Raw genomic sequence first — 14,273 nt, 5'->3', positions numbered from 1 at the left:
TTTTGGGCAAGAGAAATATCATTATAGTCCTATTTTTTTGGCCAGAAAGTTTGAGTCATGTTGATTTTTGAAAGAAGTCTAGCATTCGTCTTATTTCTATCACATGATATGGTTGTGACTTCTATAAAAATTCCACCACCCTTACATTTTGAAAATACTTTAAGCAATTTTAAGGGCTTAAAAATAGATTGATATAATCACTGAGAAAAAAATTTGTTTGGTTCTTTAGAGGAGGCTCGTGTGAAATATGAAAAAGAAGAAATGGAAAGGCTTGAAATACAACGGATTGAGAAAGAAAAATGGCATCAACTTGAAGCGAAAGTATATAAACATTAATAATATTTTTTTAAAAGATTTTGTTTATTTGTCAGAGACAGAGAGAGAGCGCGTGCATACAAGCAGAGGGAGCGGTGGGCAGAGGGAGAAGCAGGCTCCCCGCTGAGCAAGGACCTCAATACAGGACTCGATCCCAGGACCCTGGAATCATGACCTGAGCTGAAGGCAGACGCTTAACCTCCTGGGATCATGACCTGAGCTGAAGGCAGACGCTTAACCGACTGAGCCACCCAGGCACCCCTAGTAATGTTATTAATGAAGACAAACTATGTGGCTATCAGATCTGTTTGGCCATGTAACGTCACTCTCCCCCATACCTACCACTAGTGTTTAGGCCTTTATAAACTGGTTTAACTCATTTAATCGTACCAGAAAGTTAGTGAAATTATTACCCACATTTCACAGATAAGGAAATTGAGGAATAGGGAAAGGAAGCAGCAGAGCCAGGATTTAGACATAAATAGCTTTGCTTCAGAGCTTGTAAGCGTTGTTATTTTTCTCAATCTGTTTATAGATAAACAGGGATGCCTCTCCCCCACCCCCAAACTCAATTTCTACCTCTCCTGTTTTAGTTTTACTTCTCTTTTTCACCAGAATTTTTCAGATCAGTAGTTCTGAAATATTTTGATCTGAGGAGAAACCTCTTAAGTATTAAAAATTGAAGACCCCCAAGGAGATTTGTTTATGTGGGTTATATCTATCAATATTTACCATATTAGAAATTCAAACTGAGAAATTTTAAGATGCATTATATTAATAGATATTTAATATTGTTAAAAATAAACATTAGTAAAAATAAAATGTATTAACATTTTAAGAAAGAAAACAACTATACATAGAATTACATATATAATATACATTATTGATTTATAATTGACATATAACATTATATTAGTTTCAGGTGTACAACATAGTGATTCGATATTTGTATATATTGTGAAATGATTACTACAATACAATAGTTACATCCATAACCACACATTATGTATTTTTTAAATTAGGGAAATAAGTGGCATTGTTTATATTTTTAAAATCTCTTTGATGTCAGACTTAACAAAAGACAGCTGGATTCTCATATCTACTTCAGTATTTTGTCTGTTTCAATGTGTTGTTTTAATTGAAGTATATAAAGAAAATCTGGCCTCACAAAGATTCATAGTTGGAAAAAGGAATATTGTAATAGCCTTTCAGATAACTGTGAATATTCTTTTTGATACTATACCAAAACTCAATAAATCATAGTTTCTCAATGTGGAATCTGAAATCATATCAATGAGCTTTTCATGCTCTGTTACACTAAAACATTGATTTATCTTACTCTTTAAGTAGATCTTGTATCCATGTATGATTTTGCAATATCATGCATTCGTTGCTTGGAAAAATTTGGTTTACTGAATTATTTCCTTCCAAATACTGACACATTTTTATTGTTCATTATAAAAAATCACATGCACTAATTTCATCTCCAATCAAATCAGAAAGGTTTTTAAGGAAAAAATGTCAAGCTCACGGCGTAGATATAAGTTTTCCTAAAATTTGAATTTTTTTTCCTTAAAGATTCATTTATTTGAGAGAGAAAGCAGGGGGGAAGGGCAGAGCGGGAGGGAGAGAATCTCAAGGGGACTCCCCACTGAGCACAGAGCCCCATGATATAGGGCCTGATCCCATGACCTGAAATCATGACCTGAGCCGAAACCAAGAGTCGGATGCTCAACTGACTGAACCACCCTGGTACCCCTTTAAAATTTGAATTTTTATTTGAAAACTTGAATTTTATCATTGGTAACAAATACTTTTAGTTGTTCCCTGGAATTGACATGCTCAATTCATTCATTTTTGAGAGTGTCTGCCAAGATACTCTAATAATTGCACAAGTATTTATTTCTCAAGACAGTCTTGTCCTTTGATATGCAGAAGTCCTTTATGTATACTTCCCATTTTATTACACAGAATAATCAAAAGACATATACTGATGAGTTGATATTTAATAAAATTAATAATTTTCACTTCATCACATCATTCTTATGTGAAACTGGCTGTTTCCCACCCCTCTCCCCCAAAGAATGTGCCCCCTAGTACAGCTTGTGACTTATTTGTGCTGAGGCACCCAGAATTTTATACCATTTTGTGCCATTAGTGCAAATGTATACACAGCAAAAAAGGCAAATACTGTTTTAGTATTATTATGTAGACAGATTTGACCTCATAGATCCCTAAAGAGTCTTGGGGACCCACTAGGAGTCTGCAGATCATTCACAAACCACAGTTTCAGATGAAACCTTTTGGAAATAGCGGTTACATTCAAACTAACTTTAGTTAGTGTTCATTTTGAAACTAAGTATTTTTTCAGTAAAGTTTAGATGCTACTTGTGAAACATAAAGCTAAAATTAAAGAGCTAGCCAATGTATTTATCCCCATGTAATAGGATCTGGAAAGGAGAAATGAAGAACTTGAAGAACTTTATTTATTAGAGGGGTGTTTTCCTGAAGCAGAGAAATTGAAACGAGATACTAGATTGCTTTCTCAGGTAAGACTGCTTTGTGTTACGTGTGTGTGAACCAATACTTTTGTACCACAAGAGGGAGTTATAGTCTGATATCCTTTTTAATCCTCCCAAACTTTGACTTTGTAAAACATCTCTAATCGGACAAATCTCCTATATTGCATGTAGCAAAGTAAATTCACATAGTTTTGTAGAGAACTATTTGTCAATAATAAGACCTTTGAAATTTTTATATCTTTTGACTCTGATTTAATTTTGGGGAATCTATACTGAGGAAATTATTCTAAATTAAAATAGAAAACTGAGCTTCATGGAATCTAGTGTTGCTCAAAACAGCGTAAGTTTGGAAACACTAAGATTATTATCAGGAGAAAAAGAAAAAACGAATAATATGACAAAAGATGGCGGTATAATTTTAAGCAAAAAACTCTAAGTACAATATGATTACAAATGTAGAATTTGCATAGACTACAGAATGAATGGAAGAACTCATACTAAAATGCCAATGGTGATTAACAATTAGTAACAATTTGAGAAGTGGAAATTAGCCTGTATTGGCTTTTGTAAATATAGAAGTTATATGATTAGAGAAGAAAGCAAAACAAAACCAACTCATAAATACTGTTTTAAAAATATGACAATTACTAGAATTGTTATTTACTTGAATTATGGAAGCTTTTAAATTATTTTGGTGAAGAGAATTTTGTTATTTTAGAGATGTCTCAAGCAGTTAAAGTCATAATATTTTTTGCCTAAATTGGAAAAACTAGGTTATGAGAACTGATACTTTGAAAAAAGTTATTTAATCTTTGAATTTTCATCAGTGTGAACCTTCAGACATTTTTATTCCACAGTGGAAACACTACATTCAATGTGATGGGAGTCCTGATCCTTCAATATCCCCAGAAATTAATACTTTCATTAGCCTGTGGAAAGAGGAAACAAATGAGACTCTTGAGGAAGTGATTGCGAAGAGTAAACTAGTGCTAAATGTAGGTATTGGAATATTATTTTATAATTTTAAATTACTTAAATTACAAATTGTCTGATACTGACTCCAAAATAAAAATAAATTGAATAACTGTCATACTTGCCAATTAACACTACTGCTTGCTTGGCTATGGAGAAAAATTATTTGCTAATCTTTTCATTTTTTTTATTTTTACAACTCCTTTTTTAAATTTTTTATCTTTGCCACCTTAGATATAAGGTCAACATAACATAAATGTGAAACATTATGTGTGTCTAATCCAAGCAGGAAAAAAAAAATTTTGCATCCATTTATGTAGATAACTTGGGGAAAAAGTGCATGATTTTATCCTGAGTTGAAATTTTCCACTATTCTGTGATTCACTACAGATGTTTTTCAATGTTAACTATGTGCCAGGCACCTATCCTTTAAGGCATGAAAGTACAAAGATGAGTAAGAACATTGTACCTTCTACTTCTGCAAATAGGATGGACAGACTACCCTGAGGATCTACCACATTATGACGCACTTAAAAATGCTAGAAACAACTTTTTTTTAATGATATTTAAATTCATTGCCTATAGGCTCCTGGGTACCTCAGTTGGTTAAGTGTCTGACTCTTGGTTTTGGCTCAGGTCATGATCTAATGGATGGTGAGATTGAGCCCCACATGGCTCCGTGCTCAGTAGGGAGTATGCTTGAAGATTCTCACCCTCCCTCCCTTCCCCTACTCTAGTGCTCTATCTTGCATGCTGTCTCTCTCTCTCTAAAATAAATATGGGGCGCCTGAGTGGCTCAGTCATTAAGCGTCTGCCTTCAGCCTAGGTCATGATCCCAGGGTCCTGGCATCGAGCCCTGCATTGGGCTCTCTGCTCAGCGGGAAGCCTGCTTCTCCCTCTCCCACTCCCCCTGCTTGTGTTCCTTCTCTTGCTGTCTCTGTCAAATAAATACATAAAATCTTTAAAAATAAATAAATTAAATATATAAATCTTTTTAAAAAGATTTTATTCATTCATTTGAGAGTGAGAGACAGAGAGATCACAAGAAGAGGGAGAAGTAGAGGGAGAGAGAGGAGCAGACTCCCCACTGAGCTAGGAGCCCAACGTGGGGATTGATCCCAGGACCTGGAGATCATGACCTGAGCCAAAAGCAGACACTTAACCATTTGAGCCATCTAGGCACCCCAGTAAATAAATCTTTAAAAAAAATAAATTCATTGCCTAGTTCAAAACAAAGTAAGGGAAAATCTTAGAGGCCAATTCAGAAAAGTGGGCAAGTCTCAAAGTCAGTGGCTTCCCAGAGAAGCCACTTCCCCAGAGACTGCCCTCTCTGTTAAGTCTTGGGTTCGCATTGGTTTAAAGGACCATCAGGAGGCAAAGCCTAGAGAATGTGAAAGGTGAAAAGTTGAATCAGAGAGTCCTTATATGGCTGGGAGCCTCCAAAAGTTATTGTGGGTAATAGGGGAAATACCTACTCGGCAAAAGATGATACGAACTTGTTTGGCTCATCTTTAGCTTAGAGAAGGGAAACAAGAAAATGATTCATAATCACAAGTGAATCCAAAGTTGATTGGGAGAATTTACCAGAATATAGGAGAGATAAAGAGATGGAAAATATGAATGAGAAGTTAATAAACATGTATGACAGAGGAAAAGAGGCGAAAATACATTGAAAAGGAGTACCAGAAAGAGATGCAGAAGAATGAGGGAATGACAATATTCAAAGATAAAATGTCTGACGTTTTCCAGAATTGAGGAAAGATACAAACCCTCAGATTCAAGAAACCCAACAAATCCCAAGTTAGGATGAATAGAAAAATGCACACTAGACACACCTAGATAATAGTTGAAACTAGACGGGATTCACTGCTCTTGGTCCTTTTATCCTCTAATGCTTTTTGTTAAAATTCCTCCCCACCTTTTTGTGTTTCTTATCACTGTGGTTTACTTCTACGTGTTGTTGTAAGATGGAGTAACTCCAGATTCTGTTAAGCTCTTAACGTGCATTGCCTAATTTGATCTGGACAAGCTTATGAGACCCATTCTACGTATAAAGAGAGAGAAATTGTGACTTACTGAGAGCCTCCTATGAGACTTCAGATGGGTCTTACTCTTTCTTTCTTTCTTTTTTTTTTTTTAAGGTTTTATTTATTTGAGAGAGAGAGAAATACAGAGCAGGAGCGGGGGGAGGGGCAGAGGCAGAGGGAGAAGCAGGCTTCCCTCGGAGCAGGGAGCCCCGATGCGGGGCTCGATCCCAGGACCTGAGCTCATGACCTGAGCTGAAGGCAGACACTTAACTGACTGAGCCACCCAGGCGCCCCTTACTCTGACTTTCCAAGGGCTCCATGGAGCCTCCCCCACACCATGGGGTGTTCTTGCCATTGAATATCCTCTCTGCCATGCTTCCATGACAGGATGCTGGTCTCTGATGCTCTGCAAAAGCCTAGAGAGAGTGGGAAGTAGCAGAAGTAGTAGAGTTCATCAGTGATAAGCTGGAAGTGAAATCTTCCTATTATGAGAGTGGGTTACAGAAATGGACATAATAAATAATAGGGAAAATGAGAAAAAAGGTAAGTAAAACAAAACAGGAGATGGAAGAGAATGATCATAGCAATAGGAAACTAAAGCAGGCAGCACATGAGGAACAGAAAGAATTGGATAGCATTGATGACATGGTGAACACCAAGTTCCGAATGATCAAATTTATTTGGCAGGCTCTTAAATAATACTATGCCAGGCTTTAGAAATAGTAACTTACTGAATTCTTATAATAACCCTATGAGATAGGCACTATTATTCCCATTTCACAAATGAAGAAGACACAGTGATGTACAGGGCTTCAATCCTAGCCACTTATTACCAGTGTGATCTTGGACAACATCTTTGTGCCTCTGTAAATAGGCCTTTAGTAATGGGACTGTGAGGTAAGGTGGGGAGAGGGGAAGACCTGTGAAATTAGGTCTCAGTCTTTTAGTAAAGCCTATGTCTCTGCATCTCTGCATGGTGAACTTCACAAGTGTTTTCAGTTGTTTTTATTCCCTCCTAAGTGGGAGGGAATGGCTAGAGCCAGCTGGAGTTGTGTATTTTCTTTCCCCCAGGTGAGTTAGGCTCTGATAAAACTCCTGCAGATTAGGCTCTAAGTAGTTTCCCCTGAGATCAGGCCTTGTTAAGAACAGAGTACTCTGGGGGCACCTGGGTGGCTCAGTCATTAGGCGTCTGCCTTCGGCTCAGGTCATGATCCCAGGGTCCTGGGATCGAGCCCTATGTCGGGCTCCCTGCTCCGCAGGAGGCCTGCTTCTCCCTCTCTCACTCCCCTTGTTTGTGTTCCCTCTCTCGCTGTGCCTCTCTCTGTCATATAAATAAATAAAATCTTTAAAAAAAAAGAGTACTCTGATGTATTTCAAAAACGGTTTCTTTCCCCTCCCTCTGCTAGAAATAGGAGGGGAGTTTGCTCCTACAGTTATTATGAGAACCTGGTGGAGCATTTGGAGGTAAATCTAACAATATTGTGGGCCCTCTTCCATGGCTGTGTTCTCTTGGAGTTTTTAACTCTCAAGAGTTGTCTACACTGAGTCTCCAATAGTTTGTCATTTACAATTCAGATGTTCTTACTTGGCACTGGTTTCTGCAGTGGCTTTTGCTCCTGAATATAGATCTCTCCAATCTTGAGGGCAGGTGTTTGTCCTATCTCCTCCTCTCTTGGGGATCAAAGAAGAGTTGCTGATTTTTCAGTCTGTTGAGCTTTTCTTTTTACTTGTTAGGATGGGGTGGGGTCTTCCAAACTCCTTACTTTGGTTTCCTTATCTATAAAAATAGGCACAGTAACAGTATCTAGCTCATAGAGTTATGATGAAGATAGAATGAATTAAAACATATAAACCTTTAGAACAGTTCCTGGCACATAGTAAGTGTAGGAGAGAGAAAATTCTTCTACCCTTCAAGGTCTTTCAGCTGGACTGAGAATTCAATTCATATGAGACAGGAAAATGGGAGAAAAAAGACAATTTTATTACATGCACATGAAGACCCAATAATGAAATTGAGACCCAAAGAAATGACCAAGGCAGGCAAATTTTAGACAAAGAAAATAGATTTGTGAGGAATTTACAGGATAAGGAAAACAGGTGTTTGTGAGCTTGAATTAGTAAGGAATTTTAAGAGGAATTTGGGCCGAGGTAGTAGATTAGTAAAAAAGTAACAAGGTTTATTTCCACAGTTTTCTCTACTTGAAAGTCCATGTCTGTGGTGATAAAGATGTTTTTTCTTAGTACAGGGAGGGTATTTTTCATATGGGAGATATGTTTCCTGATTTCAGGAGGACAGAGGAGGGTCTGAGTGTCTTTGTACCAGTTGATTCTCAAGTAGCTTCAGTTCAAAATGATCAGTATTGTGCCTTTATGGCTCATTTGGGGGTGGCCTGCCCTGGACGCCTACATAAACGTTCAGTATATATTAGTGACTCTCTTCATGTCCTGCTCCTCCTCCTCATTGTTGTTATATCATCATTTCTACTGTTCCATAGGCTTAGGTATCCCAGCTGTCCCTGTTCTCTTAACTTGCTAATGAAAGCTCTGTGACAGATAGTTGGGAATTCTTATAATGGAGTTTCTGGAGAAAATATTTATTTTTTCCATGATCTTAAATAATACAATAAATATAAGAAAGGATTTTTATGTTTTACTGATATGATGTGTGCCTCAATTCAAAAGTGATAGAACATCCCCTTTTCACTTTTTGACTATTTGTCAGAAGATTATTTTTTAGTAAGTTTTTACATTGTTTTTATTTTATAGTTAATTGATAAATTGAAATTAATTTTGTTGGAAACACCACCATATGATTTGGAAGATAAAAATATAATACAGTACCAAGGATCAATTCTAGAACTGCAGGAGCTCCTTCATCTTAAGTTTAACATAGCCACAGAAATACTTCTCAGAGTAAGTGTGATGTTTTTTGCTTATAACTTATGATTAACTTTTTTTAAAAAGTTAAATTTTACATTATATGATAAAAAAAAATCCAGTATCTTTTTATTTACAAGGCTATTGATAAGTCAGTAGAATAATTTGAACACATATATTTATCCAGATATAACAATTGTAAATATTTCTAAAAAAACATTATCAATATAGTTAAAGTCCAGTTTTTCTTTAAGATTTTATTTATTTATTTGAGAGAGGGGAGAGCACAGAGGGAGAGTAAGAGGGGGAAGCAGACTCCTCACTGAGAGCCCAATGTGGGGCTCAATCCCAGGACCCTGAGATCATGACCTGAGCCAAAGGCAGATGCTTACCCAACTGAGCCACCCAGGCCCCCCTTTTTTTCTTATACTTGCTAAGGTTTAGTAGGATCACTATGAAAATAAATTCACAAAATTTATATGTTAAATATTCCCTACTCTAGATAAATATGTTAAATATGTTAAATATTCCCTACTCTAGATAAATTGACAAAGATCGTAATAATTGGTAGTCACTCTGTTTTCCCCAAATACCTTATCATTAATGATAATATCCATATAACTGTAAAATCATTATTATACCTTAGAAAGTAATAATTCCATAATCTAATGTCCAGTCCATATTTAAATTTTGGCTAATATCCTATCCCATGAATGTCTTCTATGGCTGTTTTTGTTTTATTTTGGTCTTTAAATCAGAAAACAACCTAAAAATCACACTTTTTTTTTTTTTGTCTATTTTATCTTTTGGTTTATTTTTTCTTTGTATTGCCTTGGTAGAATATGTTCTAATTACAAAAAGAACTGCAAAGAAGGCTTAAATTTCACTAAATTTACTGTTAGTAGTAATATTCATAATGTAATTTTGGAACTATTTTATTTATATTGTAAGAAAAGCAAGGAAATGTATTATAATTTTTAGTAATCAAGATTATTTTAAGAGAAAAAGATATAGTATGTAAAAGAAAAGGAGATTAGAAAAAATACTGTAATGTTAAATTTGAAATGGAAATATCAGTATGAACCAGATTTCTTTTTAATCCATAAAATGGAACCAGGTCTAGTTGGAGTAAACAGCCAATTCCAGGTCTGGAGCAGGGTAAGTGAAAGATGAGGTTGAGTTATCTTGTGCTAGAAAGCAAATAAATGCTCAGAGACTAATGGAGTCGTATCCAAAGGGAGAGAACTAGCTTAAAGGGGCTCCCACTGGTCAAATTTGGAATAATTTGAATATCATAAAGAATAATTATAATTGATTATAGACCATTGAATAAATAAAAATCCATGGGTCTAAAGTGATACTCCAAAAAAGGAAGGGGGCAAGGGGGGTGGAGGGAAAGAACAGTTCTTTATAAAAGAATGCCATCTGATAAATGTAGAAGGAATTGTCAGTTAGAAAAATCACCATTTTTTAATCCTCAATGTAATAAATGATAAGGATCATTTTCACTTAAATAATTAGGTGAAAAGTTGTTGAGGAACACATGATTCTCATAGTGCTAAAGTATTAGACCACAGATTACTTACTGATTGGGGAAAAGTGTACTTCACAACTGGGAGATATGGGTACTTATCACCTTAACCAAGTGATCAAATCCACATTGTTAATAGTGGGACATTATATGCCTCCTGATAGGATGCAACATATAGAATACAACATAACCTGCAATGCCTTCTTGCCGAAAATAATTAAGCCTACCTAGACCTAACTTTCAAAAAATAAAGGGGATAGAAGAGCAAGTTAAGCAATACCATGAGGAATCAGATAAATTCACAATGTGGAACAGTTCTATAAGACAACTATTCTGAACGCTTCCAAAGTGAATGTCCCAGGGGGAAAAAAAGTGTGGGGGATCAATTCCTTTTTAAAAATGTACAATAAATTCAATCTCCAATACTTCTAAGTTTTTATATTATGGCAACTAAATACATACAATATTGACTTAGTTAAGCCATTTAAGAGAGTTAATATACACCAAGCTATATTAGTCTTTATTAAAACATTCATAAGAACATCCTTAAATTGTGTTTAGTGTTGGATATCAAGTATTGGACTATAAAACATGACCCATCTGGATTTCATGAACTGGATATTTTCTAAACTTGATGATATTCAGAAATAGACTAACTTTTGTAGTAGCATGATCTACATTTTAATAAGGTACAGATAAAGAAGCATGTGAATAGTTAAAGTCATGATAATGTTAAAATTGAAAAGGGTAATATAATAGTAATCCTGGGACTATAGGAGCAACTTGAATCCTTAGACACAGTAAGAGAAACTGAGTGGAAAGGTGAAGCACATTTAATTAGGTTAAATACATTTATATCATTAAGAGAATTTTTTAAAACAATTTTTTGTTATTTTGATACTTTTACCCAAATTACTCTTTTAAGTAACAAATCTAACACCTAAGTGATGAAATAACTCCTCTAAGTTGCATAGCTTATGAGGCCTCTCATCTTTTATAATGTTTTCTTTTTTTCTCTTATAGCAAGCTAGTACATTAGCAGATCTGGACAGTGGAAATATGGAAAAAGTCATTCAAGATGAAAATGTTACTCTATATGTGTGGGCAAACCTCAAGAAGAATCCAAGGTATTCCTGTGGGTGATACTATAGGTCAAAAGACATTGGGAGTCACATCATGATGACCAGGCAGATGCCTGTTGTATACTAGGATGGTATACTTGGGAAAAAACCTATGTTAGGAAGTCAGCCAACTGGGGTTTGAATCACAAACCTGCTGTTTGTCTACCTTAGGCAAGTTATTTTCAGCAAATAACATCTTTCTGAGAAATGATAATGATAATGATAAATTCATGATCACTTCTGTTTAATCTTCAGTATTTCAAATTAATTGAGTTAGTATGGCAGTGAATTTTAGGAAAAAATTAGCAAAGTAAAAGGAGCCCTGGGTTCTGGTCCCAGCTCTGAAAAGACTGGTCATATGACAATGGAAAGAATTGGAGTTTAATTTTGATATTTAGTAACAGGAAGGGACAAAATATTTTCCAGGTTATATTTGCTGTAAAATACTCTGTCATTTAAATCTAATGAGACGATATAATAATATAACCCTTTTCATTGTAAAATGTGTTACATATAGAAGAGTAAAAAATTAATCTGTATAATTTTAAAAGAAGCAAAATGAATAGCCCTGTATTAGCTACTCAGATTTAAGAAGAGAATTAGATGGTGTGTTTTTACTAATATAGTGAACAGTAGAGGCAGAAACAAGTTTTGTTTTATTTGAGAGTGATAGTGAGGGGGGTTGCAGGGATGATGAGTTCAGTGTTGGACCTGTTCAGTTTGAAATACTTACGAAATATCAAAGTACAAATGTCTGAAGGCATTAAAAAAAATCTGAGTTGGAGATCTATTTTGAGGAGACGTCATATAGATCAGTAGTTTTTAACTTTTGGGGAATCATAGACTCTTATGAACTTATATATACTTATCATAGGTAAGGGCATTTTTGGACTTCTTAAAACCCATTCAGGGATGCCTCTTCCCCTGCCAACCCATCCCAGGAAACATAGAACTCATGCTGAAAACTGATAACGTAAGTTATGATTCAGGCATCAGAATAATATCCAAGGAGACCGTGTAGAGGGAAGAAGAAAGAGGGCCTGGATAGAGAGTGGAATAATGTCAACATTTAAGGGACAGTAGGAAAAAGGCCATACAGGGGAAACAGAGAAGGACCTGCCAGAGATGGTAGAGTATGGGGTCATAGATCCCAAGAGAGTGTTTTGAGAAGGATAACATTAGCAACTGGGTCCAAATGCTGCAAAGCAAGCAAGCAAGCATCAGGACCCCAAACTTTGGCAAAATTCGAGTGGAGCGAAATACTGCTTAGGTATAAATTCTCAACAGACTCAGTTTCCTAGGATCTCATCCCTTTTGTTAAAATTATTAACAGGTACAAAAGTGTCAGATTCTCTGAAACACAAATTGGATTTGAAATTCCAAGGATTTTAGCAACAAGTGACATTGCTCTACGCCTCCTACATACACACTATGACCATATCACACCACTGTGCCCTGTTCCAACATCATTACAAGAACATACTGCCACAGTAACTCACTTTGTCAAGGATGAAGTTAAGAATGAAGAAGCAGCAATCAGCAAAGAGCTCCAAGAAGAGGGTAAACAACGAGAAAATGAGTCCAACTCAATTCAGGAAGAAGAAACAAAATTTGAGGAACAAGGTGATAGTGAAGTACAAATGGTAGGACACATTTTTTAAACGTGTACATTTTTTCTTCGTGTAATAGGTGTTATTAAATTCCCTTGGAGCATTCTTAAGATTATTTTCCTAAACAACCAGAAGTTGTCTGAAAGCCACTTTCTTGCCAATGGCTCATTTTTGAATGTGTATATTTTCTTCTTGCCTTCTGTTAATAGTCACTATTCATAGTTGAGCCTTTTGCTTCAGCATCCTAAAGTTCAGCACAGGAATTGCTCAGTCATATTTTAGGGACATGCCTGAACAACTTTGAAGCTAATTTAATTTTTATATATTGTATTTCAAACTCACTTAAGGGAACTTGCCATTATGTGGAAACTTGAGGTAAATACTTTCACAAACTGAAAGATTATCTTACATTACTTTCTTAGCTTTTGGTTTTGTAAGAAAGAATTTTGTAAAGTAAAATTGCTTTTCTTAAAGTATTGTACTGCTGTCTTAAAACTTAAAACATCTTTAGACATAATAACATATTTGGGTAATTTAATAATCATATTCTTTTAGTCATTTTCTGCTCTTTTCTATTTCTGGGATTTTTAGGCTACTTATTATGTTAGAATTGCCTCTTTAGAATTTTTCAGAACTAAGCATCTTTTTTGGCCATAAACAATCTGCTTTTTAAGAAGAACCAGAAATAGCAGGTTTTCCTACAAGTGCCTAAGACATGATATGTATTGTTTTTTTGATTTATTTTCTTTAAACACAGGGAGAGGTTAAGCATTGGATTGAATATAAATTTGAAATCAGAATAGGAATTATTAAATAATCTAAGACTATATTTAATTGAGAAATTCCATTTTAAATATTACACCAGAATAAAAAATTATATTCTTCAGCAATATAGAAAATGGATATGACATTATGACCAATACAAAGAATAGTATTTAGAGTATGATTACAACCATGTAAAAATTAAAAGGAATAGAGGAGGAGAACCCAGAAACCTGTATATAGCTAGTATTTTAGAGAGATGGGAAATAATTTGCTCTTTAAAAATTTGTCACTTAAAAAAAAATTCGTTGAGCAATCCAATAGCTTTTAAAATAAAAAAAATTGATTTTACCTCTCAGGTGGCATGGTAGCTTCACTAGATAGAGTTCAACAATATTTACAGTTCTCCTGCCTTTTCCAAACACATTGGATGATTATTCTCCTCACCCCCATGAAGTTAGGCATGACTAGGACTTGCTTTAGCTAATAAGATGTGAGTGGAAGGGACATACTGATTTCTAAGGGGGATGGGGAAT

General features: G+C 35.2%; 1 protein-coding gene across 2 annotated transcripts in view; it reads left to right on the top strand.

Annotated features, from left to right (window-relative positions):
- Positions 1–246: 246 nt before the first annotated feature.
- The window catches only part of DNAI7 (dynein axonemal intermediate chain 7), a 43,108-nt gene continuing 29,081 nt past the window's right edge, over positions 247–14,273 (top strand). For both annotated transcript variants that reach the window (XM_028113321.2, XM_028113320.2), the window contains exons 1-6: positions 247–321; positions 2,763–2,864; positions 3,695–3,832; positions 8,603–8,749; positions 11,268–11,371; positions 12,699–13,008. In XM_028113321.2, the coding sequence (XP_027969122.2) occupies positions 262–321; positions 2,763–2,864; positions 3,695–3,832; positions 8,603–8,749; positions 11,268–11,371; positions 12,699–13,008 (861 nt within the window). In that variant the 5' untranslated portion in view covers positions 247–261. The remainder of the gene's footprint in view (positions 322–2,762; positions 2,865–3,694; positions 3,833–8,602; positions 8,750–11,267; positions 11,372–12,698; positions 13,009–14,273) is intronic.

This window comes from Eumetopias jubatus, unplaced genomic scaffold (assembly GCF_037043125.1).
Source record: "Eumetopias jubatus isolate StellerSeaLion01/CBP00866 unplaced genomic scaffold, mEumJub1_p1.0 scaffold_8, whole genome shotgun sequence".
Lineage (NCBI taxonomy): Eukaryota > Metazoa > Chordata > Mammalia > Carnivora > Otariidae > Eumetopias > Eumetopias jubatus.
The sequence above is the reverse complement of the archived record's forward strand: the minus strand, read 5'-3'. Positions and strand labels throughout refer to the sequence as shown.